The sequence below is a fragment of the Rhamphochromis longiceps genome, linkage group LG6 (genome assembly GCF_057381845.1).
Source record: "Rhamphochromis longiceps isolate RC_006_pf linkage group LG6, R_longiceps_female_GT1.1, whole genome shotgun sequence".
Classification (NCBI taxonomy): Eukaryota; Metazoa; Chordata; class Actinopteri; order Cichliformes; family Cichlidae; genus Rhamphochromis; species Rhamphochromis longiceps.
In genome coordinates this window covers 7,075,323-7,099,236 of record NC_140562.1, presented here as the reverse complement: position 1 = coordinate 7,099,236, position 23,914 = coordinate 7,075,323, and the positions used below count along the sequence as shown (strand labels likewise).

The following is a 23,914-nucleotide window of genomic DNA, read 5'->3' as shown; positions in this document are numbered from 1 at the left end:
TGTGGGGCCCATATGGTTTGGAAATGGGCTGAAAAATGGGCCCCATATAGGATTGTCCGCGGGTTCCGTAATGGCCCCATGTTAAATGCCCATATAGGTGTTATATTGGTAAAATCTAGGAACTAAATGGGCCCCAACTGGGCAACATACACAGAAACCCACCCGGGCCCCATCTTTCAATTTTTTTGTGGGTACCACGTGGGCACCACATAGGCTAAAAAGTGGGTTTTAAGTGGGATTGTCCGCGGGTTCCATAATGGCCCCATTTTATAAGCCCATCTTGGTGTTATATTGGTAAAATCTAGGAACTAAATGGGCCCCAACTGGGCAACATACACAGAAACCCACCCAGGCCCCATCTTTCAAGTTTTTTGTGGGTACCATGTGGGCACCACATAGGCTAAAAAGTGGGTTTTAAGTGGGATTGTCCGCGGGTTCCATAATGGCCCCATTTCATAAGCCCATCTTGGTGTTATATTGGTAAAATCTAGGAACTAAATGGGCCCCAACTGGGCAACATACACAGAAACCCACCCAGGCCCCATCTTTCAAGTTTTTTGTGGGTACCATGTGGGCACCACATAGGCTAAAAAGTGGGTTTTAAGTGGGATTGTCCGCGGGTTCCATAATGGCCCCATTTTATAAGCCCATCTTGGTTTTATATTGGTAAAATCTAGGAACTAAATGGGCCCCAACTGGGCAACATACACAGAAACCCACCCGGGCCCCATCTTTCAAGTTTTTTGTGGGTACCATGTGGGTTCCACATAGGCTAAAAAGTGGGTTTTAAGTGGGATTGTCCGCGGGTTCCATAATGGCCCCATGTTAAATGCCCATCTTGGTGTTATATTGGTAAAATCTGGGAACTAAATGGACCCCAACTGGGCAAAGTACTCAGAAACCCACCCGGGCCCCATTTTTCAAGTTCTTAGTGTGTACAACATGAGGAAAACATGAGCTAAAAAGTTGGAATGGCATTATCAGTGGGTTCTGTAGTTGCATCTTACTTCTTGTTTGAATTGGCTAATTTCTGGCACTGGGCGGGTCCCATGTAGAAAAACAGCCACAAAATCAATTTAACAGACGGCCAATACGGCTTCTGTGACGCAAAGACACTAAATATATTAAAGCTGACTGCAAATAGAAACATCAAGAGGGGACACAAAACACATTTTGTTCACATTTATTTTGTCACACAACTGTGGGTTTAAGTAACTGTATTCCAAGGAGTGTGAACTTAAAAAACTAGAAATATCAAACTACATTCAAATTGCTTAGAGTTGGAACTGTAGCAACATGGGAAAAAATAAGAAGGGAAACTCAGAACCTTGTCTTGAATCAGCAGGGGTGTCTGTTATGTTTTTTTACAGAGCCGTTAGTCTATTTTGTCCCCTAGCAGCCCTCAGTCCTCCTCTGTCTCTAGCTCCAGTGAACCATTTGGAGAGAGCTTTCTCTGCTTCTTGCAGGTTGACTTTTGCAGTCAAAGAATTCTTCTTCAGTGCCTCTGCAAATGAAGAGGAAAAATGGGTAAGCCAAAGTAAAGGTAACCGTAGCTTACTTCCTTTGGTAATGATTTACAAAGAACAATGTTTATTTCACTTTCTTGCCTCAAATATATAAGATGGCACAATAACCAATCTCACTTACACTTTCAAACACTTTATTTAAAAAAGTGTCTCACGTGAAATTAACTTACCGTACACAACATTAAAGAGGCGCAAATCTCGGAACTTTTTCTTCCCATGTCGGCCAAGCAAGTTGTACTCCACGGCAAGCTCGGGTGATATGAGGAATTTCATCATTCTCCTTGTAGCATCATCTACACTTGTTCCCCCTATATCTGCTACCATGGCAACCTGAGGGGAACATACAAAAAGGACAGATTAGATACTGGCATCTGGGTAGGATGCCTCCCTGGGGAGGTGTTTTGGGCACATCCAACCAGGAAGAGACCCAGAGGAACACCCAGGACATGCTAAAGGGACTATGTTTCTCTGCTGGCCTGGAAATGCCTTGGGATTCCGCTGGAGGAGCAGGGCCAAGTGACTGGAGAGAGCGAAGTCTGGGCCTCTCTACTTAGTACCGGATTGGGTCACAGGGGGAGCAGCCTAAGCTTAAGATAATGGACCAGGAATGGAGGATAAATGGACGCTTTACATATTACTTAATGTTAATTGTGTGGAGATAAAAAAATACTACACAGCAAAATCTCCAGTGTTAAATTAACACTGGAGAGTGTCTATATGGGTCCACACCTCTGAGTGTTAAATACAACACTGTTGAGTGTTAAATTAACACTTTTGACAGTGTTATATGTTTAAAAGTAACCTAGTCAGTTTTGAAGATTAACAATGGCTAACACTGAGCAGTGCTGATTTTCTAACACTGGAAAATAACTCAAAATGTTAGAAATATTCCAGTACCGTCATGGACAACCACCATGGTGGAAAACCAAAACAGCAAAAGTAAGAGGGAATTCATGACGATGTTTACGTGAAGCGAAATTTTCAGTGTAGTTTGGATCTTCTTTTGCTGCTGGTTCAGTCAATATTGTTTGGATTAAGATAAAACCTGCAGCTTCAGAATCTAGCACAAAAAACACAAAGTGCCGTCGGCTGAGAAAGGCCACATCTCACTGATTCTGATCTGTCGGCGGGTCTGCGCTTTGTGTTTACATCTTTGTGCAGAATGCGTGTGCCTGCTCTCATTTACTTTCTCCAAACTAAAATAGGTTTTATTTGATAAATCTATAATCAAAACCCACCCCTATTCCTTACCCCTTTATCATTTATCCATAATGTTAAGCAGGACACCTGTGAATATTTTGTTGTTTTAGCTGTAAAAGTGTCATAAAATCAGCTGTGAGTGTGTGTGCTTTTATCCCTTTTTTCAGGATTACTTCTACTTTCCACATCTGCTAGGTTTTTTTCTCTACTGTATACTATAACAGTGTCATCGGGGATTAATAACAGAAAAGGGCAAAAAACAAACTTGAAATTTTACTGTTTTTTTAACTGAAAAAGGGACTCATAATGTACATGAATAAAAGATTTAGAATAGGCAATTTGAATTATTAATTGTAAAACAGAACAAAAACAATTTTGTGACCTTTGGCCCTGTGGTTTGTTTTTGGGCATCTCTTTTCTTCTAAATAAGTCCAGCTGTGTTGGGCCCCTGGTAGAGCTCTGGTTGGAAGAGACAGGTTGGAAAAACCTGTCATCGGCGACGGGTTGGGGGCTAAAAGGTTAAAATAAATAGGAACTGGCCAGAATTTGCATAAACTATCATAGCAGAACAAATATAAGAAATCTACCCGTTATCAAAATCAGAATCAAATGCTTCATTAGAATAAAAAAATGTAACTTTCTGGAAGGTAAACATGTGGTATAAAAGTAACATCTCAGAAAATATATATATATATCATAGCAACAGAAAGACATGGTAGCAGATGTGATGGTCTCTGGCCTGCTTTGCTGCCTCAGGACCAGTAAGACTTGCTGTGTTAAATGAAACCAATTATGCTGTATACCAAAAAAAATCATGAAGGAGAATGTCTTTCAGAAAATATATCAAAGAATGTTTTCTGACTACTGTATAAAGAACAGTGGCAAGCAGAATGGGGAGGGAAAAAAAACTTACTACAGCAGACATGCGACTGGAGTCCTCCAGTTTTCCATTAAGAGCCTCAACATCGTCTTGGGTTTTAAGAGGTAAAACAACCCCTTCAGGGACCTCCGTAACTGAACCGTTTTTCTGATTCAGCAAGGCATTTAACATCTTGCTATGAACCAGTTGAGTCTCCTTCACTTCCTCTAAAATGGCAAGTACTTTCGAGAACATGGCTTCACAAGTAGGGCTGGCGACACTCCGGGCAGTGGGGCTGGCGACACTCCGGGCAGTGGGGCTGGCGGCACTCCGGGCAGTGGGGCTGGCGGCACTCCGGGCAGCGGGGCTGGCGACTACACTATTGTTTTTTCCAGAGGGTCGCTTAAGGAGTTGTTCTGGAGGCGTGGGTGGAAGTTCCTCATCTGAATCAGAAGGCTCACTTGATTCAGTGTGGCTGCTCAGTTGATTGATCAGTTTAACACTTGGCCTAGAAAGGTTAAGCACAGAACATTTATGACACTGCAGGAAATAAACTTCATCTTGTTTGTATGCTATTACCACTTACTTTCTTTTTCTTAAGCCATTCTCATTGTCCGTCAAGTCTGATGAATACTCTGCTTGATGCAACTTTGCCCTGGCATTTGCATAAGTTGCTATAACATAAATTGTACAGAATACAACATGTAAGATACAATGTAAAGAAGAAATAAATCTGCAAAAACAATGACAATGAAAAAATGGTTTCCAGTAGAATAGAATAGAATAATCCTTTAATTGTCCCACAAGGGGAAATTTGGTTGTAACAGCAGCCAGGAAGACACATATACAAACAAACAGTACACAGGACACAGAACAGAAACATACAATAATACAGTAATACAGGGCCTTACATTTTCAAAAGCCTCCAAGTAAAAAAAAAAGAAGTTCATGTATAAACTTTTAAAGAAAAGGAAATACAGATGTAGTGTACAAATAAAGTCAAACTTACCTGCATTTCCCATGACACGGACATTGCAGAGTATCCAGTTGCTGGTTGGTGGTGTTCCTTCCTTTACAGCCTTTGTCACATTCACCAATGAGGCAGGAGGCCACCAGCATAATTTTCTCTCTGCGTCATGGAACCACTCTGATGGAATGATGTCTACCTTCTTGCAGCCATCAGAGTCAACTTCATCCACAAACTCGACCACACTGAATGAAGACATCCTGTAAACGCCATTGAGTTACATGCTGTGTAGCTGAGGCAAAGCTACAAATGCATTACGAAAAGGTAACAAAATAATTGGTTTTGTAAATTTAGTTACAGGAGCACTAGCAAGATGACCTGACAGTTTTGACAACAAATGTACACCCAGAGATGTTGAATCAATAGGGTAGTTAAAAAACGCTGTTCCAGTCTCAAACAGTTCAAACAAAACATGTATTTCTCCGATGAACAGCACAATGTTCCGCACAACTGCAACTTTGCCTTCAAGATCAAAACAATTTGTTCCACTGGAGGTGGAGATTATTTGATTTCCATGTCTGTACATCTTGTACTGAAAAGAATGATGGACAAAAAATTCAGTCATCATAGGTCCAGATGTATGTGGCTGTGTGAGTACACCCTCTGGCATTTTGCAAGACCTGTGAGGATACAATTGCTTTTCACAAACTCGTCTGACAATTTGCTGTACAGGATCCTGTGGTCTTCTCACCATCTTTTTTAACTGTCCCAAATAATTCTCAAATGGAAAACATGAAACCAAATCCAGAGGGCCATACTTTGTAGCATCATCTGCTAGGTGCAAAAGACTGTGTGTATTGTTAACTAAGAATTTAGTCCCATAAATCTTAGCAAAGTTGGCAACAAAGCATCTCAATAAATTTTTTGCATAATAACAGTACTCTTTACACAAAGGAGACAAAAGTATCCTCATAGCAGATGACAAAACCAGGAAGTTCTTGTACTGTGGATTGCACAGTTTCTGGAAAAGCACAACTGGTCCAGTACACAACAAAAATTGTCTTAATTCTGTAGCTTTCCATTGTCTGTACTCCATTAGGGACCGTGGCTTTCTGGAAAACGTGCGTGGCAGACTTTGCCTACACTGTTTTAAGTGATCTGAAATGGCAGACAGAGTAGAAGTAGGAACCCGAAACTGCAATGGTCCCTTAATCCACAGGGCAAGTAATTTACGTACAATACCCAAGCAAATTAAATGCATATAGTCTAAGGGAAAGGCTGAAACCATGCCAATGCCTAGCTCTTGAAGAGGTGATTTGGAGTTGTGGTGATCTTCATCTAACATTTCTTCAAACTGAGAATCTGATCTGAGACTTGAATCCATATCTGGAAAAATAACTTTCCCATCAACATAAACACCATACTGTGTACAGCGCTCACAAGAACTGTAGCCACCATGACCTTTGATGCATTTTAAATAAGCTCTAGCTGGGGTGTCACAGATAAAAGCATCTGGAAGGGGTACATTGAAGTGTTTTCCATTGAAAACAATACCAGTATTTGTGACCTTTTTTGCATCTTCTATAAAATCATGCATGTAGTCGTTCACCGACTCAGGTTTGCAGGGACCAGCATATATACCCATCATGAAAACATTTGCTTGTGGCAGTTCAACTATCTTACCTAAAATAGGCCACAGTTGCATATTAGAGCTCTTAAAGAGAGGCAAACCATCAACATTCACACGAATGGTTAATGTATCAGTTTTCAGTTCATGTTGATTTATCATTTTCAGTTCTGACAATACTGCACTTTCAAGACCAAAATGGTAGTAACTTCCCCTGCCAATCTGTTTCACTTCACAGTCTTTTAATGTACTGAGCAAAGTTCTGGGATCCTTTGGCAAATCTAGACCAAGCTCCAAAAGTATGGTTAAGAGCTCTGACAACACAGAATGAGACACATTTCGGTTTGCTGCCCATTCAGCAAGTTTCCTCTTAGCATCAGAGTTTGACTCCACATCAGGAAAGTCACAGTTTTGTTCTTCATCCGCTTCACTATTCATGTAAAAGTCATTACTATTAAAATCCAGAGGTAAATCTTCATCCAAGCTGTTACTCGAATATTCCTCTACATTGTCCTCTGCCTTGTTGATAGTCTCATCTTTATTTTCTATATCTTCAATATTTTCCACTGCTTCATCCACAATCGAATGTTTGTTCGCCACATCTTCAGTGTATTGCAAAGCCTGGTCCACAGCCTTCTCTGCAAGTTCCACAGCATCTAAAGCAAGGCTCTGTAAATGCTGCTGAACTATAACTTTAATTCTCCTTCTCCTCGTCCGTGATTTGGCAAGAAGGTAATCCATTTCACTAAAATACACAGAAGATTGTGTGCAGAATAGAAGTGTGAGCCATTTTCACACATACAGCAATCCAAAAAATTGCAGAAGATATTCTGAAGAGGAATACAGTAGCTTGCAAAAGTATTCACCCCCCTTGAACTTTTCCACATTTTGTCACATTGCAGACACAAGCAGGAATCATTTTTATTGGAATTCCATGTGAAAGACCAACACAAAGTGGTGTACACGTGAAAGTGGAATGAAAGTCATACATGATTCCAAACATTTTTTTACAAATACATAACTGCAAAGTGGGGTGTGCGTAATTATTCAGCCCCCTTTGGTCTGAGTGCAGTCAGTTGCCCATAGACACTGCCTGATGAGTGCTAATGACTAAATAGAGTGCACCTGTGTGTAATCTAATGTCAGTACAAATACAGTTGCTCTGTGACGGCCTCAGAGGTTGTCTAAGAGAATATTGGGAGCAACAACACCATGAAGTCCAAAGAACACACCAGACAGGTCAGGGATGAAGTTATTGAGAAATTTAGAGCAGGTTTGGGCTACAAAAAAATTTCCCAAGCCTTGAACATCCCACGGAGCACTGTTCAAGTGATCATTCAGAAATGGAAGGAGTATGGCACAACCGTAAACCTACCAAGACAAGGCCATCCACCTAAACTCAGGCCGAACAAGGAGGGCGCTGCAGAGAAAGAGAGAAATGCAGCCAAGAGGCCCATGGTGACTCTGGACGAGCTGCAGAGATCTACAGCTCAGGTGGGGGAATCTGTCCATAGGACAACTATTAGTCGTGCACTGCACAAAGTTGGCCTTTATGGAAGAGTGGCAAGAAGAAAGCCATTGTTAACAGAAAACCATAAGAACTCCCGTTTGCAGTTTGCCACAAGCCATGTGGGGGACACAGCAAACATGTGGAAGAAGATACTCTGGACAGATGAGACCAAAAATGGAACTTTTTGGCCAAAATGCAAAACGCTTTGTGTGGCGGAAAACTAACACTGCACACACTCTGAACACACCATCCCCACTATTGGTCTTTCACGTGGGATTCCAATAAAATTGATTCATGTTTGTGGCTGTAATGTGACAAAATGTGGAAAAGTTCAAGGGGGCCGAATACTTTTGCAAGCCACTGTATTTGGAAACATTGTTTGTAAAAAACACTTCAGCCAGAGTGGAGATTTTCCATCAATCTACACTGTAAAATGTATAAATCAGCAAGTGATAAATTATCACTGTTGCTGGTATTTTCTCAAAGAGTTGTATGTGATAGAAATTGCTGTTTATAGTCCTTCTGTACATCTGCATGTTGCTTCCCAATTAAAATCTATAATTGTGGGGATTCATATTCATGTGATACTTATAACAACATTTATCAAGTATACCAATTTAACTTTGCTGATGTGCTTGAAGGAAAATGGTTATTTCCATGTATTTCCCTATTCTGCCTTTAATTTTGAGGAGTTCCTTCTAGCTGTTACAGTGCTATGGGCTCAAAATGTGGTCATAAATATTTTGTACTTGTAAATCAGGATTTGTATGTGTAAAAAAGATTTGTGTGTGTGTGTGTGTGTGTGTGTGTGTGTGTGTGTGTGTGTGTGTGTGTGTGTGTAAAAAGAATTTGTGTGTGCGTAAAAAAGATTTGTGTGCTGACTTAGCCAAAAAAACCCTGCAAGTTACAAGTATGAATTTTGACCCTATTTTTCTTCCTTTCATCTGATTGGTCAATGTCATGTCACAAATGTAACAATCCAATCAGAGAACAGATGGGTTTGGCTGTCGGAGGGGCGCTTTTTTGAACTGCAGGTCTTTGAAGGGAATAAATGCCCTTTTACATGCCAACCCAGCGTTTTCCTTCATCACCATGAAGGAAAACAGTCTGTGGTCGTCCGACTTTGGTGATTTTTGTGTCACAGGTCTACGTGCTTAATACAGGGACTTCCACAGCCTTTTCAACAGCGCTGCGGGGGGGGGGGGGGCAGTGTTTTGGAAATGACAGTCTTCATTACAAAGCTTTCTCCATTATGAATTAGCATACATGTTTTTATTGAACATTTGAAGAACTAGCAAAAAAACCCAGAAACTCTTGTAGAGGACATAAAGTCAGAATAAGAATTAAACGTGCTAAGTAGATAGATATATACATGAGTGCAGGTGGTGATCAATGCCAAACATGGAATGATGCAGTGATGCAGTAGGGTCATGTGTTAGTGGTGGGAACAGTCATACGGTTATTGTTCATGTGTCCAAGAGGGGAAGAAACTGTTCTTATGGCGAGAGGTTCTGGTGCGAATGGACCGGAGCCTCCTGCCTGAGGGGAGCAGGTCAAACAGACTGTGTCCAGGGTGAGAAGGGTCAGCTGAGATCCGAGCTGCACGCCCCAGTGTCCTGGAGGTGTACAGGTCCTGCAGAGATGGGAGTCTGCAGCCAATCACCTTCTCAGCAGAGCGCACAACACGCTGCAGTCTCTGTTTGTCCCTGATAGTGGCTCCAGCGTACCACACGGTGATGGAGGAGGTGAGGATGGACTCGATGATTGCAGTGTAGAACTGCATCATCGTCCGTGTTGGCAGGTTGAATTTCTTCAGCTGCCTCAGGAAGTACATCCTCTGCTGGGCTTTCTTAATGACGGAGGTGATGGTGGGCTCCCACTTCAGGTCCTGGGTGATGGTGGTACCCAGGAAGCGGAATGAGTCCACAGAGGTGATGAGGGTGTCAGTCAGGATGATGGGGGGGAGTGGGGCTGTGTGCTTCCTGAAGTCCACAATAATCTCCACTGTCTTCTGGGCATTCGGCACCAGGTTGTTGTCGCTGCACCAGGACACCAGACGTTCAACCTCCTTCCTGTAGGCAAACTCATCCCCGTCCGAGATGAGTCCAATAACGGTGGTGTCATCTGCAAACTTGATTAGCTTGACAGACTGGTGGGTGGAGGTGCAGCAGTTGGTGTACAGGGAGAAGAGCAGAGGAGAAAGAACACAGCCCTGAGGGGAGCCGGTGCTGATGGTCCGGGAGTCCGAGACATTCTTTCCCAGCCTCACCTGCTGCTTCCTGTCCGTCAGGAAGTCAGTGATCCACCGGCAGATGGGATCAGGCACATTCATCTGGGAAAGCTTGCCTTGGAGATGGTCTGGAAGGATGGTGTTGAAGGCAGAGCTGAAGTCCACAAACAGGATCCTGGCGTAGATTCCTGGGGAGTCCAGATGCTGCAGGATGAAGTGTAGAGCCATGTTGATGGCGTCATCTACAGACCTGTTGGCTCTGTATGCAAACTGCAGGGGGTCCAGGAGGGAGGCCGTGAGGGTCTTGAGGTAGGAGAGAACCAGGTGCTCAAATGACTTCATGACCACAGATGTCAGAGCCACGGGTCTGTAGTCATTTACTCCAGTGATCCTAGGTTTCTTGGGGATAGGGATTATGGTAGAGGACTTGAAGCAGGCAGGCACATGACATACCTGCAGTGAGTAGTTGAAAATGCCAGAAAACACTGAGGCCAGCTCGTTTGCACAGTGTCTGAGGGTGGCAGGAGACACACCATCTGGGCCAGGAGCTTTTCGAGCATTCTGTCACGATCCTGGGTCTTATGACCCAGTGTTTTGAGTTTTAGTTCATTTTGATGTTTTAGTTTACGTAAGCCCTTCAGGTTCCTAAGTTCATTTGTTATCATGCTTAAGTGTTTCTAGTTCTTATTATTTCCCCCTCGTGTTTCCAACTATGGTAAATCTCCCCTGCTTTTCATGTGTTTCATGTCTGTGTCTTACATTGTGAAGTTTGGGTTGTCATGTCTACGTCTCATTATGTTTCCTGTTTTATTGTGAAGAGGTCTGGTGTTTCTGTGTTCATCGTGTTCAGTTTTACTCTTCCCCTGTGGCGTTGTTATGTTCATGTTGATCTACTGTGCCTTTCTGTTCCATGTTTCAGATCCCTATGTTCTGTCTCCCCCAGTCTGTTAAGTCCACATGTCTTGAGTTCCGTCAGTGTGTTTCCTGTTTTACTTTCACAGTCTGTTCTATGTTAATGTTTCTAGTTTTGCTTCCCTTGCCTCGTCCTGCTTAATTACTCTCAGCTGTGCTCTCCTCCTGTGGCTCATTCCCCCTCGTTATCCCTCAGTGTATTTAAGCCCCATGTTTCTCTTTGTCAGTGTTGCGTCCTCCATCATAGCTGTGTGATTTTTCCCTGTGGCTCCTTGTGCTTTAGTTTTTCCCAGTTTAGTTTATTTTGTATTGTTTTTCGTGTCCCACTCCACGCCAGCAATAAAGCTGTGTTTTTTGAGTTTAACTTTTGACTCTGTGAGTTTGCGTTTGGGTCCTACTCTTGCCTGCACACAGCCGTACTGTGACAGAAGGACGCAACCAGACAATGGACCCAGCAACTCATAATCCCTCCGCTGAGCTCCGGGAGGACATGATCTATGCGGTGGAGTTTCTATGCCAGGAATGGTTTGCGCTGCCCTTTGAAGAGTACCAGGAGGAGTTAGCCATCCGTCTGCAGAGGATGGTTTCTGGACTTCCCTGGCTATTTGGCACGCTAAACCCTCTCATCCAGGACTTCCTCGTTTCCACCGTACACATCCGCCCGGATCGGCCTCTCCACTATGAAGACTCGGAGGAGGTTCAGCCCGGTCCGCTGGAGGATTCGCGGGCTGGCACGTCTCCTCCCCCTCCTTCCCGGAGAAAACGGCGTTCACGCCGTCAGCGATCCCGAGCAGCGGAGCAGTTTTCTTCCACTGCTGGAGGGCCCGAGGAGCCCGTCCAGCTTCACGCCACGTTAGCTGGCGGGCCCAAGGAGCCCGTCCGGCCACCTTCTGCTTCACCACCTGTGGCTGTAGTGCCGCCACCTGCAGGACCACCACCTGCTGCGCTACCGCCTGCTGCTTCTGCGCCTCAGCCTGAGGATGACACCTCGCCTGGTTCTGCTACACCTCAGTTTGAGAACTTATACGAACTCATCTCACCCACTATAGACTGTGTGTTGCTGCAACTTACACAGCCTCCTGCCACGTCAGCTGGGGGGCCTGAGGAGCCCGTCCAGCCACCACCTGCGGCTGCCTCACTGTCACCTGGTTCTGCTTCAGCCTCGCCTGGTCCGGCCTCAGAGTCTTCAGCCTCGCCAGGTCCGGCCTCATCAGAGTCTTCAGCCTCGCCAGGTCCGGCCTCATCAGAGTCTTCAGCCTCGCCATGTCCGGTCTCATCAGAGTCTTCAGCCTCACCATGTCCGGCCTCTGCCTCTGCTGCGTCTGGCCCTGCCTCGCCTCAGCCAGAGGTCTCCGCACCTGCTGGCCCTGCCTCGCCTGGTCCTGTTGCGCCAGCTGGAGGTTCAGCCAAGCCCGTCCAGCATCCTTCCACGCCGTCGACTGCAGCGCCATTATCTGGTCCTGCCTCGCCTGGTCCTGCCACGGCCCAGCCAGAGGTCGACACCACACCTCTGCTCGTCTCGCCTGCCAAGCCACGTCCAGCATGGCTGTTTCCGGGGCCTGTCAAAACAGCCTGTACACCCACCAAACCACCCGAGGGGTCACGTCCACATCCACACTACCGTCGACCACCAGCCAAGCCACCCGACGGGTCTTGTCCACGTCGCCGCCGGCCGCCAGCCAAGCCGCCCGAGTGTGGCCAGCCATACCTGCTTCGCCACTGCCTCCTTCCTCGTGGCCGGCCCCCTGAACCTTTGAACTATGAACTGTTATGCTATCGACCTCCAGGACGGCCCCCTAAACTACTTAACTGTGGACTTTTGTGCTGTCACCCTCCAGGTCGGCCCCCGGAAAGTTTTGAGAACTGTCTCCGGAGCTTTAGTGCCTTTCATGGGCTTTTTGCGCCCTTTTTGTGGGACTTTTGCTCTGGTTTTGGTCGGTTTGGTAGTGTGTCTGATTTACTGGAAATCGTCAACTGCATGTTTGCTAATGTGAACAGTCCTAATTGAACAACTGGAAATCCTGAATTTGCACAAAATGGCAAATCTGTATTTTTCTCTGTATAATTCACTTATATCTTAGGTTTTAATGTGTATTTTTTTGCTTTTCTTGATATTGCATGCTATAATGTTTTTTTTTTCTATTCTTATGTCCGTTTTCATCACATTTTATTGCTGCTGTGACAAGTGAATATCCCCAAGAGGAATCAATTAAGTTCTTATTTTATCTTATCTGAGCCTGACCATGCAGAGCACTGAAAGTTCAAATACTGAGGCTAAAAACTGAGAGGGTCAAAAATGAAAAGTAAAGAATATTTGACTGTGCCTAAGGATATCAGAAGTGATAGACTGAGGTTGTGCCAAATATTTTAAAGTTAGGGTGATTTGTTAGAGAATGGTACTCATGGGTGCCGTCTGCAGGTTATAAAAGAGAGTTATGTTCTTACTTCCTTTTGAGATTCTTTTTAAAATTTGACTTTCACAACTCCCTGGATTGTGTGCAATCTGTGATGGGCTTGTTTGGAATAAATCCTCCTTTATTCAAATAACACTTTCTCAGGCTCTTCACAGAAGAAGAATCCTCACATTCAAAATGCACAGCATGTGCTACCATTTTAAACCCATGTACACATTTACCATCACTGACCCAACTAGGACCTACATTGGATACCCACCCATATGGCTTTCATGTGAGAAACCCAAGTGGGTCCCATATATACTAAACAATCTTGAGCCCATGTAAAATATATGCCCATATTAATTTAACATAACCCATTTGGGGCCCACATAGACATGTTTTCAGGGTCTGACTTGCATTTGCCCATGTGTGACCCATATAGTTTGACCAGGTGGACCCCACCTGTGTTATCAGTGCTAAAAACATATATTGATTACCTCACTTTGCCCCACCTGGGGCACACATAGACATGTTTTCAGGGTCTGACTTGCATTTGCCCATGTGCCACCTATATAGTTTGACCAGGTGGGCCCCACCTATGTCATCAGTGCTAAAAAAAATATATTGATTACCTCACTTTGCCCCACCTGGGGCCCACATAGACATGTTTTCAGGGTCTGACTTGCATTTGCCCATGTGTGACCCATATAGTTTGACCTGGTGGGCCCCACCTGTGTTATCAGTGCTAAAAACATATATTGATTACCTCACTTTGCCCCACCTGGGGCACACAACAACAGCCTATCCTTAAATTACTGTGTTTGCCCATGTCTATCCCAGGTGGAAAACCCAAGTGGGTCCTACATGTGTTTCCCATTTTGGACCAAGTTAAGTGTTTCCCATGTTTGACCCAGCTAGGACCTACTAAAAGTGCCCACTTGGCATTGCCCATATGGGTTTAATGTGAAGAACCCAAGTAGGCCCCATACAAAAAGCCCAGTTTGAGCCCATGCCCATATGGTACCCATCCAGCCCGAGCAAAAACCAGGTGGGGCCCATATATACATGTTGGCTGGGAAGCTGAAAATTTAAATAGTTAAAAGTTGAAATGTGAATAGTTGGATTTTATTATAGTTGATTTATTACATTTCATGTGGAGTGAATAAATAAAAGTATATTTACGGTGGCCCCTACAGACAAAACACGTAAAAACTCCAAAACACCTACAAAAGACAACACAAGTGCTCCAGGATGCTAGGGGCAGTGTTGAACTTTTGTTGAACTATTTTTACATTAGTAATTCATTGTGCATAATTTTATATTATTGTTAATAATAAATTAAAACAACCTGAAGATCTGGTTGGGAGGTGAAAGAACCCCCCCCCCCCACACACACACACACACACACACGAGAATAAGGTAATACTACATTTCCATATACACAAGGATGTTTGCTCAGAAAGAAGTGTGTGGCTCTGAAAAGAGCCTTTGTTTATTTGTTTCGTGCGTGAAGCAGAGGCTTTGGCATTTACTTGGCCTTGACAGGCTTCTCGGTCTTCTTGGGCAGCAGCACGGCCTGGATGTTGGGCAGCACACCACCCTGGGCGATGGTGACTCCGCCAAGGAGCTTGTTGAGCTCCTCGTCGTTGCGCACAGCCAGCTGCAGGTGACGTGGGATAATACGAGTCTTCTTGTTGTCGCGGGCTGCGTTGCCAGCCAGCTCGAGGATCTCAGCGGTCAGGTACTCGAGCACAGCTGCCAGGTAGACGGGGGCGCCGGCACCCACGCGCTGCGCATAGTTGCCTTTGCGCAGCAGCCTGTGGACGCGACCCACGGGGAACTGGAGCCCGGCACGGGATGAACGGGTCTTAGCCTTAGCTCTGGCTTTGCCTCCGGTTTTGCTTTAAACTTTATTTAAAGTAAACAAGTTTACATATAAAATGCACATACACATACAATTACATATACAAAACCATGAACACATACAAAAGGGAGAAACAAGGAGGAAAATCTAGCATTTGAGTCCACACAACGCTCACAAGACTTACAGTTTTAATTCGTTCCAGGGGAAAACTTTCCCAAGTTTCAGGTCCATTGTTCGTCTTCTCCGCAGGTCTGTAATGATATGTTTACTCACCACATCACTACTTATCATCTTTTGTTCTAACACTCCTTTGGCACGAGTTTTCCAAATATGTGTGTTTATTACACACATTACTAACCAAAAGAGTCTCCTTTTGTCGTCACACATTTTTTCTTTAAACAAACCATATTTAACTGCTTTAATATTAACATCCACATCATAGCCAATTTCTGTCATTTTCTGCCTGATCTCAGTTGTCCTATAACAATCCAATAGGAGATGTTCTAGGGTCTCATCTTCATCACAGTCTGTCATAGGACATTTCATGGTGGTAACAAAACAACTCCATTTTACCACCGCTCTCACAGGGAGGCGCCCGAGCGAGATGAGCCATACCACGTCTCTCATGCTTTCAGATAATAATTTGTCTTGTATATTTTTAACTATTGAAAGGTTTTCATCTTCATTTGCATACTTATATTGAATTACACCTTCATTTTTGGTTTCATTAATTTTTTTATAGATATTTTTCGTATTATCTTGGAGAATATTTAAACTATATTGTTCCCATTGACTTGATAAGTCACCGAACATAAGTCTGTGGTATGGAACACCCGCTCTGGCCCTACCTCTTTTCTTTTGCCACAATTGCTCCTTCCCTCGAACCCACGGGGCACCCCGAGAAATTGCGCTTTGAGTAATTTTTATAAAAGGAATTCGCAAAACAATCTCTAAGTCTGGGGCTCCCAAACCCCCGTGCTTCCTACTCTTGTACATAAATTTCCTCTTAGTCACTTCTCGATTGGATCCCCAGATAAATTTAATGCACATCTTACTTATTTTCATTACAGTTGTTCTCGGAGGAGGAAAAATTGCGGCAAGGAAAAGAAGTTTCGAAATCATGTGTGTTTTTACAATATTAATACGTGTTTTATAATTTGTATCTTTATTTTCCCATTTCATAATTTCCATTTTAATTTCATTTTCTTTCTTATTCCAATTTAGTAAACTAGAGTCAGTATTATCAATCCATATACCCAGAATTTTAATCTCCCTACAAAGAGAGATCTTCATTTTAGGTTGTCTGGTCGGATGTCCAAGCCACACCCCTTCAGTTTTGTCTTGGTTCAGTTTGGCACCTGATGCCTGTTCGTAATGGTGTAATATCTCCATAACTGAAGACAGTTCGTTTTGGTTTCTAATTATCACCGTCACGTCATCTGCATACGCCAAAGCTGCGATTTTAAGGGATTTATCAAGGACGTATCCCTTGATCCGTTTATCATCATTTATCCTTTTCAATAAGGGATTAATTGCAAGGACATATAACGCAGCACTCAAAGGACATCCTTGTTTAACCCCGCACTCAGCACTAAAAGGGGATGAGAGCTTTCCATTTACCTTAACTTGCACTAGGGACTTTTTATAAATCAATTGAATAATAGAAATAAATTGGTCCGGAAAATTATAAGCTTTCATTACTTTCCATAAATAAGAGTGGGAAACAGAATCAAAAGCCCTCCTTTGATCTAATCCTAAAATGCAGAGTTCTGAATCCTTTCCATTATAAATAATTTCTCTTAACATACTTAAGTTATCCCACATCAATCGTCCCTTAATTGCGCATGTTTGTTCTTTTTCAATGATAATATCTAATACATCCTCTAGTCTAGACATAATTATTTTAGCAAAAATCTTATAATCTACATTCATTATTGTCAATTGCCTATAATTGTTAATATCTTCTCTATCACCTTTCTTATATAATAAACACATAACTCCTTCATAAAACGATTTACCCATTGTTTCTCTTTCTATTCCTTCATTAAAATACTGAGTTAACAATTCAGACAGTTCTTTACTCGCAGTTTTGTAAAATTCAGAGGGGAGTCCATCCAGACCAGGTGTTTTATCGGTACTAAGTTGGTTAATTACTGACTCCACTTCCTCTCTTTTAATTTTTCCAATCAAAGTTTCATAAATGACAGACTCTAATGGTTCAACCTCACTCAAAAAATTGTTAATAGCGTCGCTGTTTGTAGCTATGGATGAAAACATCTCCGAACAATAATCTCTAATTACTTGTCTTTTCCCCTCTTCTTTAAAAACTGACTTTCCATGTTTATCCTTAATTGAGACAATAAAGTCATTCCGACTTTTCTTTTGATTATTAAAAATCATATAATCACTGTTCCCGTGAAAGTCAGTACGTCGCAACATATTAAATAAAACTTCTCTATTGACTCGATCAATGTCCTCTTTGAGAGACATCATTTGATTTTCCTCCTCCTCTTCCTTCTCCTTCTTATTTCTTAAATATATATATCTACACACATCTTCGTTATATTTTACATTCTTTGCATGGTTTAATTCTCTCGCTTTAAATTTAAAAAATTGACACATACGTCGTTTAAGAAGCTCCCAAAGTTCCGAGAAAGAAGTAGTAAAAATCTTAAGATGTAATATTTTCCTAATTTCGGATTTAACTTCGGACACAAGCAACTCGTCTGCTAACAAGGATGTATTCAATTTCCAATAGTTCAAAAATTCATGGGGACAACACGACACTGTTGCCATAACCACCATATGATCAGAAAAGTCTGTTAAAAGAGTGTCATATTTCAGACCTTGAACATTATGTGATATGTAGAATCTATCAATCCTTGTTTTAGTTAACGAATCGAATCTAGTGTAGTGGACGGTATGTGGATGCAAGTGCCTGTATAAATCACGAAGTGCCGCTTCCTTACAGACTTTAACCAACAATTTGCTTTCCCGCAGTTCTCTAAACTTAACCTTGGATATTCTGTCAGTTGCTTCAGTAACAATGTTAAAATCTCCACACAAAATTATATTAAAACCAATCTCTAATAAATACTTCAATTTTTTCAACAATTGTATCTTTTTCGTTCGTTCGGGTGCATTATAAACATTAATAATACGCAACCTTTGCCCGTAATAACAGCAATCAACAAGGAGGAGTCGTCCCGGTATTATGTCTCTTCTTTTGATTATATTCACCGCATCTTTTTTAAAGAAAATACCCACTCCGTCAGAGCTGTCTTCCCCTATCGATATTATTGAATGGGCAGTGTTCCACATTTTATTTAATTCGCATACATCTACGTGTGTCTTTAATCTCATCTCTTGAAGGCACAAAATATCATAATCAAGTCTTTTTAAGAAATCAACCTTCCTTTTCCTGCTTTTATCTGATTGGAGACCTCTGACATTAAATGTTATTATTTTGATGTTACTCATAGGTTGACTAAAGGAGAGACCATCTCAGAAATATTACTCACGGAGGACTTGGTCTATTATCCTTCCGCTTATCTCTTCCAGAGCTAGAAGCAGAAACACTCCTTTTTCTGCTTCCTCTCGTATCCTCGTTGACGAGCTCGTTGAGGGCCGGGTGACTTCCACTAAAGATGATCTTCCGTTTTACTTTCGTTTCCCCGGGCAGCGAAGCAAGAGCCAGAGATGCCGCCTCTGAGAGAGGGAAGGATCCATGGTCCTCGCTATCTCCGTCATCCTCAGGTGTCTGCTCGCTGTCAATTTCTTCGTCATCACTATCGCTTTCATTCTCACCATCCGATGTCTCTATGATTAGGTTACCATCTAGCTCTTTATCACTCTCGTCGCTTGACTGAGACAGTGGAGATGGTAACTCATTTTGAACAGGGCTAGACTGGGTATCCTGTTCATCCACTTGTGGATTGTCCAATCCAGGCGAAACTGGGAGTGACAGTGAGGTAGTTGTCGGAGGAAGGTGGGGAGGAGTAGAGGGAGGGGGCTCTCTCACCTGGTCATTCACAGGGGGATCCAAGACTTGGGAAGGGTCTACCAAAGAAGGGAAATCCATGGAAGCAGAAGGTCGAGGTTGTTGGGAAGATTTAAGTATATTCACAAAAGACTTGGGGCATTTAAAGAAAGTGTGCCCTTTCGCACCACAGAGGGAGCACTCACTTTCGTTTTGGCAAATTTTAGCCTTGTGGCCCAGCTCACCACATTTCCAACATTTGACAGTGGGGCATTCTCTCGCTTGGTGGTCTGGACCTTGGCAGATGAAACACCTCACCGATTGGCCCGGATAAATAATCCTGCCATTGTAGGGGCCCAACGAGATGGAATTCGGAATAGAAATTATATGTCCAGCTTCGTCTCTACGCATCCGAACTTTGTATTTTCGGACTCCATACCAGAATCCGAATTTATCCACTGGCTTGACTGGGGGTTGAAGAATCTCGCAATACCTTTTAAGATATAACTCGATATCTTGGTCTGGAATCCTTCCAGTCCAGAACTTAACAACAAGAGTCACTACCTCTACCTGGACAGAAGACTCCACTTGCCAGTCTTTCCATTTCGGATGTGATGCGTTGGAAAGGGAGATCTCTAAGAAGCGACGTAAGGGCGCCTCTTCGGTGAAACACAGCTCAAAATCCCGTTTACTGGGGAGAGCAATGAAGGAGTATATGTCCTGCACATTCAGCCATGATGTTTGCAATATCAGCTCTTCAGCAACATAATCACGGGTCGGGGGGTCCCCGTCTCCGATGTACTTGAGTCTCACCCATAAATTGCTGAAGTTTGAAGCAAACGATAATGGGGCATACGGGGGCATGATTACATAACTAATAACCAATTACTCCAGTCTTTCCGCGTCCACTCATTTTGACAGGTTCTTCTCTTCGTAGTATCGACACTCAAAGGAAATGTGGCCCGATCGGCGCCGAGCCTGGCTTATATTTCCGCAGAGCGCGGGCGGCTTCGTCACACACCAATCGCAGACAGGCTCGCGGCAGCGCGCCTTTTCAAAGCACCTTCCTCCAATGAGCAGCGCACACTTAGGCGGGGCGGGGCTCCTCTGAGCGGTGCTGAGCATCACGCGGAGCCCCTCACCAATCACGAGCCGCAGCGGCACCGCGTCACAGCCAGTCACACACTTTAAGAGCGGCGAGTCTCCTCCGCTTGTTACATTTTCTGTTTTAAACGCAGGAAAGGCAAAGAGAGAAAGAATGGCAAGAACCAAGCAGACCGCTCGCAAATCCACTGGCGGCAAAGCCCCCAGGAAGCAGCTGGCCACTAAGGCCGCTCGTAAGAGCGCCCCGGCCACCGGAGGCGTCAAGAAACCTCACCGTTACAGGCCCGGCACCGTGGCTCTGCGCGAGATCCGCCGTTACCAGAAGTCCACCGAGCTGCTCATTCGCAAGCTGCCCTTCCAGCGCCTGGTCCGCGAGATCGCTCAGGATTTCAAGACCGACTTGCGCTTCCAGAGCTCCGCTGTCATGGCTCTGCAGGAGGCCAGCGAGGCTTACCTGGTCGGACTCTTCGAGGACACCAACCTGTGCGCCATCCACGCCAAGAGGGTCACCATCATGCCCAAAGACATTCAACTGGCTCGCCGCATCCGCGGAGAGAGGGCTTAAGCTGTCTGCACGCCCTCCTACAAACAACGGCTCTTTTCAGAGCCAACACACTCACACCGAGAGCGCGCTCCTTTCTTACAATAACATTAACCTCATACAAGACAGTACAACGTTCTTGGCTTTTTTTTTGTTGTTCTTGTTTTATTATTATTTTTAAATATAATAGAAGCCATATGCTTGGCATGAAGGTGGCATTCAGTAACTTGATCTAAGCACCAGTACTTAGCAGGACTTCCAATTCTTTCCTGCTACACATAAGTTTACATTACTTACAGTAGAATAAGATTGACACCCCTGCTCTAAAGTACCTTTGGTAAACTCCCGTTGTTTAAATTGGCTATAAACTATGAATGTACATAACAATAAGCCTAACATGGATCAGATATTTTTCACAGTTCATGTTCAGTTCACAGGTGCATTTTTTTTTTCACTCCCCAAAGATGTATAAAAAACTAACAATTTAACACAATTCTTTGAACTAACTTTGAGCATGGAAACACAGCATCGTCATGTTCCGCTGGCGTTGATCCAATACCTAGGCCACATCGCTGATGTTGCATTGAAGCTGACTTTTGGGAACTCTGTTAAACTAATCTCACTGCACAAACTGTCTTCAGACTTTGACACTAACATTGATAACATACAGAAAAATTATACTGTGAAGCTGTCCAGATCAGTCCAGTCAAGTAGAGATCATAGATATAGCGCCCCCAGAGAATGACTCGCTGCCGCTTTCAAGTCAGAAAATATAGTATTGACATTCTGAATAATCTGTTGCGATCATCTGTGAATGCTATTGCATGTACTAAAGCCACTTCTAAAACTACATTGATTCTGGAAGTATGGAAGTTCTGGTATTCAGAGTTTCAAGGTAAAACCTCATTAACAACCTATTTGATCTGGGGACAACTAATAATATTTCATGGCATGATCTTCCCCCCTTTTCTGGCTCTGTTGGAGGCACCACTGGTTATTGGCCTTTAATAAAGATATTAACTGGATATAAACTGTTGGATTGTCTCTGTGACACATGTAGTACTCAATCTCATATCGTGTACAGTACACAGCTACTTATGGGGCGCCGTTTGTAAAGTGAAACATGCTGAAATTAACGGCAACATTTTTCCACATTTAGCTCAAAACCTTACAAAAACATATTTTTTCGAGTAATTTTTACAACATTTAGTAAAATATTTGTAACTTTTCATCAAATGTTAAATATTAAATCTAAATGTTAACTATTAAATCTAAATATATTTAAATCTAAATGTTAAGTGTTAAATCTAAATATTATATTTAAATCTAAACGTTAAATCTTAATCTAAATGTTAAATGTTAAACCTAAATGTTTAGGCTAATATGCAAATTTATTGTACGGATCAACGGAAATACCAAAATAAAAGCTTCCCAAAAACCTCCGGTGCAACATTGTGTCTGTTCTCCTCCTCACTTCTCCCCGCCATGTGCTGCTTCACTTCTTGCCTACGAGCATGTCCAGCGATTTTGCTGGACATGTGCTGCAGCGATTGTGAAGTGGAGACTGCAGCTGCTAAGAGTGCACTACTGCTGAACCTTTGGATGGCCGACAAAACGGATCTTCCGATGTTTTCAGCTAAATCGCCGGACGTGCTTTCTCATGGTCGGGTTATGGCTGAATTCCAGTGGAATGACGGTCCCGCCATAATAGACGTTCCAGCCATGTGTTCCAGCCCTAAACCTAACCTTATCCCTAACTATAACCTTATTCATAACCTTTACTAGCAGTTAAATGACGTAAAATAGTGTTTTCCAAATCGATCTTTAGAAAATGAACGAACATGTGTAGATTGAGCTCTCCTTTTTCCGATGCTATAATTTAGGAACGTGTTGGGTACCCAAAAGCATAACATGTTGACAATTTGTCACCTAGAGAAAATTATTACGCTTTGGGAGTGAGAACGTGTCTGACCACTACCGGCACACTTTTGCACTGGAGGTTTTCGGAAAGCTTTTATTTTGGTATTTCCGCGGATCCGTGCAATAAATTTGCATGTTAGCCTAAACATTTAGATTTAACATTTAGATTTAAATATAATATTTAGATTTAACATTTAGATTGAATATTTAACATTTAGATTTAACATTTAAAATTCTGTTTTAAATATGAAAAGTTACAAATATTTTACTAAATGTTGTAAAAAATTACTTGTTTTTGAGCTAAATGTGGAAAAATGTTGCCGTTAATTTCAGCATGTTTCACTTTACAAACGGCGCCCCATAGCTACTGCACCCCAGGCACAGTCATGCTGTTCCTCGTTTCCGCCAAAGGCCAGTAGATGGCCGTAGTTTCAAGCACTCCTGTTTTCTTTTACGTCCTCAAATCAGATGTAAATTCAGGAGTCCGTCAAGCAACGACTCACATTTGTTTCTGAACAGCCAAAATGAGTGGAAGAGGAAAGGGAGGTTTTGTCGCCTGAGTTTATCCCTTCCCTTCTGCTTTTAGCCCTTGTGTTCTTGAACATGCCCCCTTATGTGCCTTTGCCCTATGCCTCTAAATTTGGCAACCTATGGGTAAGGTTGAAATATGGTGGAAGTAACGACCCACCCTCCCGCGATTATGTGGCGGAGGAACTCCTTTTCCAATCTTCTTGGGTAAACCCTCAGGACATCTATTCTTTCATTTCGTTACCCAATAGAAGAGAGTTTGAGCTGTGCTTCCTTCAAGAAGCCCCCTTACGACGGTTCTTGGAAATTCATCATACCAACTTAAATCACCCGAAGTGGAAGGAATGGTCTGTAGAATCTCCAGTCCAGCTAGAAGTCACAACAATTGTGGTGAAATTTTGGACAGGGAGAGTTCCAGACCAAGACATTGAGCTCTATCTACAAAGGTACTGTGAAGTCTTGCAACCTCCTGTGAAGCCAGTTGACAAATTCGGCTTATGGTACGGAGTAAGAAAATTCAAAGTACGAATGCGGAGAGATGGAGCAGGTCATATTGTTTCCATCCCTAACTCCATCTCTTTTGGCCCCTTTAATGGGCGTGTCATATATCCTGGACAGGCAAACAGATGTTTTGTCTGCCAAGCTTTAGACCACCAAGTAAGAGACTGTCCTACCTTTAAGTGCTGGAAATGCGGGGAGTTGGGTCATAAAGCTAAAGAATGCCAAAATGACAGCGAGTGTTCTCTATGCG

At 43.1% G+C, this 23,914-nt stretch overlaps 3 protein-coding genes across 3 annotated transcripts; 1 reads left to right on the top strand and 2 right to left on the bottom strand.

Annotated features, from left to right (window-relative positions):
* Positions 1 to 1,364: 1,364 nt before the first annotated feature.
* On the bottom strand, positions 1,365 to 4,811 carry LOC146667405 (uncharacterized). Its single transcript, XM_085408459.1, has 5 exons — positions 4,595 to 4,811; positions 4,172 to 4,259; positions 3,640 to 4,093; positions 1,697 to 1,856; positions 1,365 to 1,504 (listed from the first exon to the last, which is right to left on the bottom strand). The coding sequence occupies exons 1-5, from the start codon at positions 4,809 to 4,811 to the stop codon at positions 1,365 to 1,367; spliced, it is 1,059 nt and encodes a 352-aa protein (XP_085264585.1).
* Positions 4,812 to 4,829: 18 nt separating this feature from the next.
* LOC146667404 (uncharacterized) lies at positions 4,830 to 6,920 on the bottom strand. The gene has a single exon (XM_085408393.1). The coding sequence runs from the start codon at positions 6,918 to 6,920 to the stop codon at positions 4,830 to 4,832; it is 2,091 nt and encodes a 696-aa protein (XP_085264519.1).
* A 13,389-nt stretch (positions 6,921 to 20,309) lies between these two features.
* Positions 20,310 to 21,709, top strand: LOC146667403 (histone H3). The gene has a single exon (XM_085409075.1). The coding sequence runs from the start codon at positions 20,329 to 20,331 to the stop codon at positions 20,737 to 20,739; it is 411 nt and encodes a 136-aa protein (XP_085265201.1). The 5' UTR covers positions 20,310 to 20,328; the 3' UTR covers positions 20,740 to 21,709.
* The last annotated feature ends 2,205 nt before the right edge of the window (positions 21,710 to 23,914 follow it).

What these genes read in the sequence shown, in the direction of transcription:
- LOC146667405 (XM_085408459.1), bottom strand. Translation starts at nt 4,811, where the DNA reads ATGTCTTCATTCAGTGTGGTCGAGTTTGTGGATGAAGTTGACTCTGAT. An exon ending in CCGTGTCATGGGAAATGCAG is followed by an intron (nt 4,260 to 4,594) that starts GTAAGTTTGACT and finishes TTTATGTTATAG; the next exon opens with CAACTTATGCAAATGCCAGG. An exon ending in CCAGTCGCATGTCTGCTGTA is followed by an intron (nt 1,857 to 3,639) that starts GTAAGTTTTTTT and finishes TGTTCCCCTCAG; the next exon opens with GTTGCCATGGTAGCAGATAT.
- LOC146667403 (XM_085409075.1), top strand. Translation starts at nt 20,329, where the DNA reads ATGGCAAGAACCAAGCAGACCGCTCGCAAATCCACTGGCGGCAAAGCC.
- LOC146667404 (XM_085408393.1), bottom strand. Translation starts at nt 6,920, where the DNA reads ATGGATTACCTTCTTGCCAAATCACGGACGAGGAGAAGGAGAATTAAA.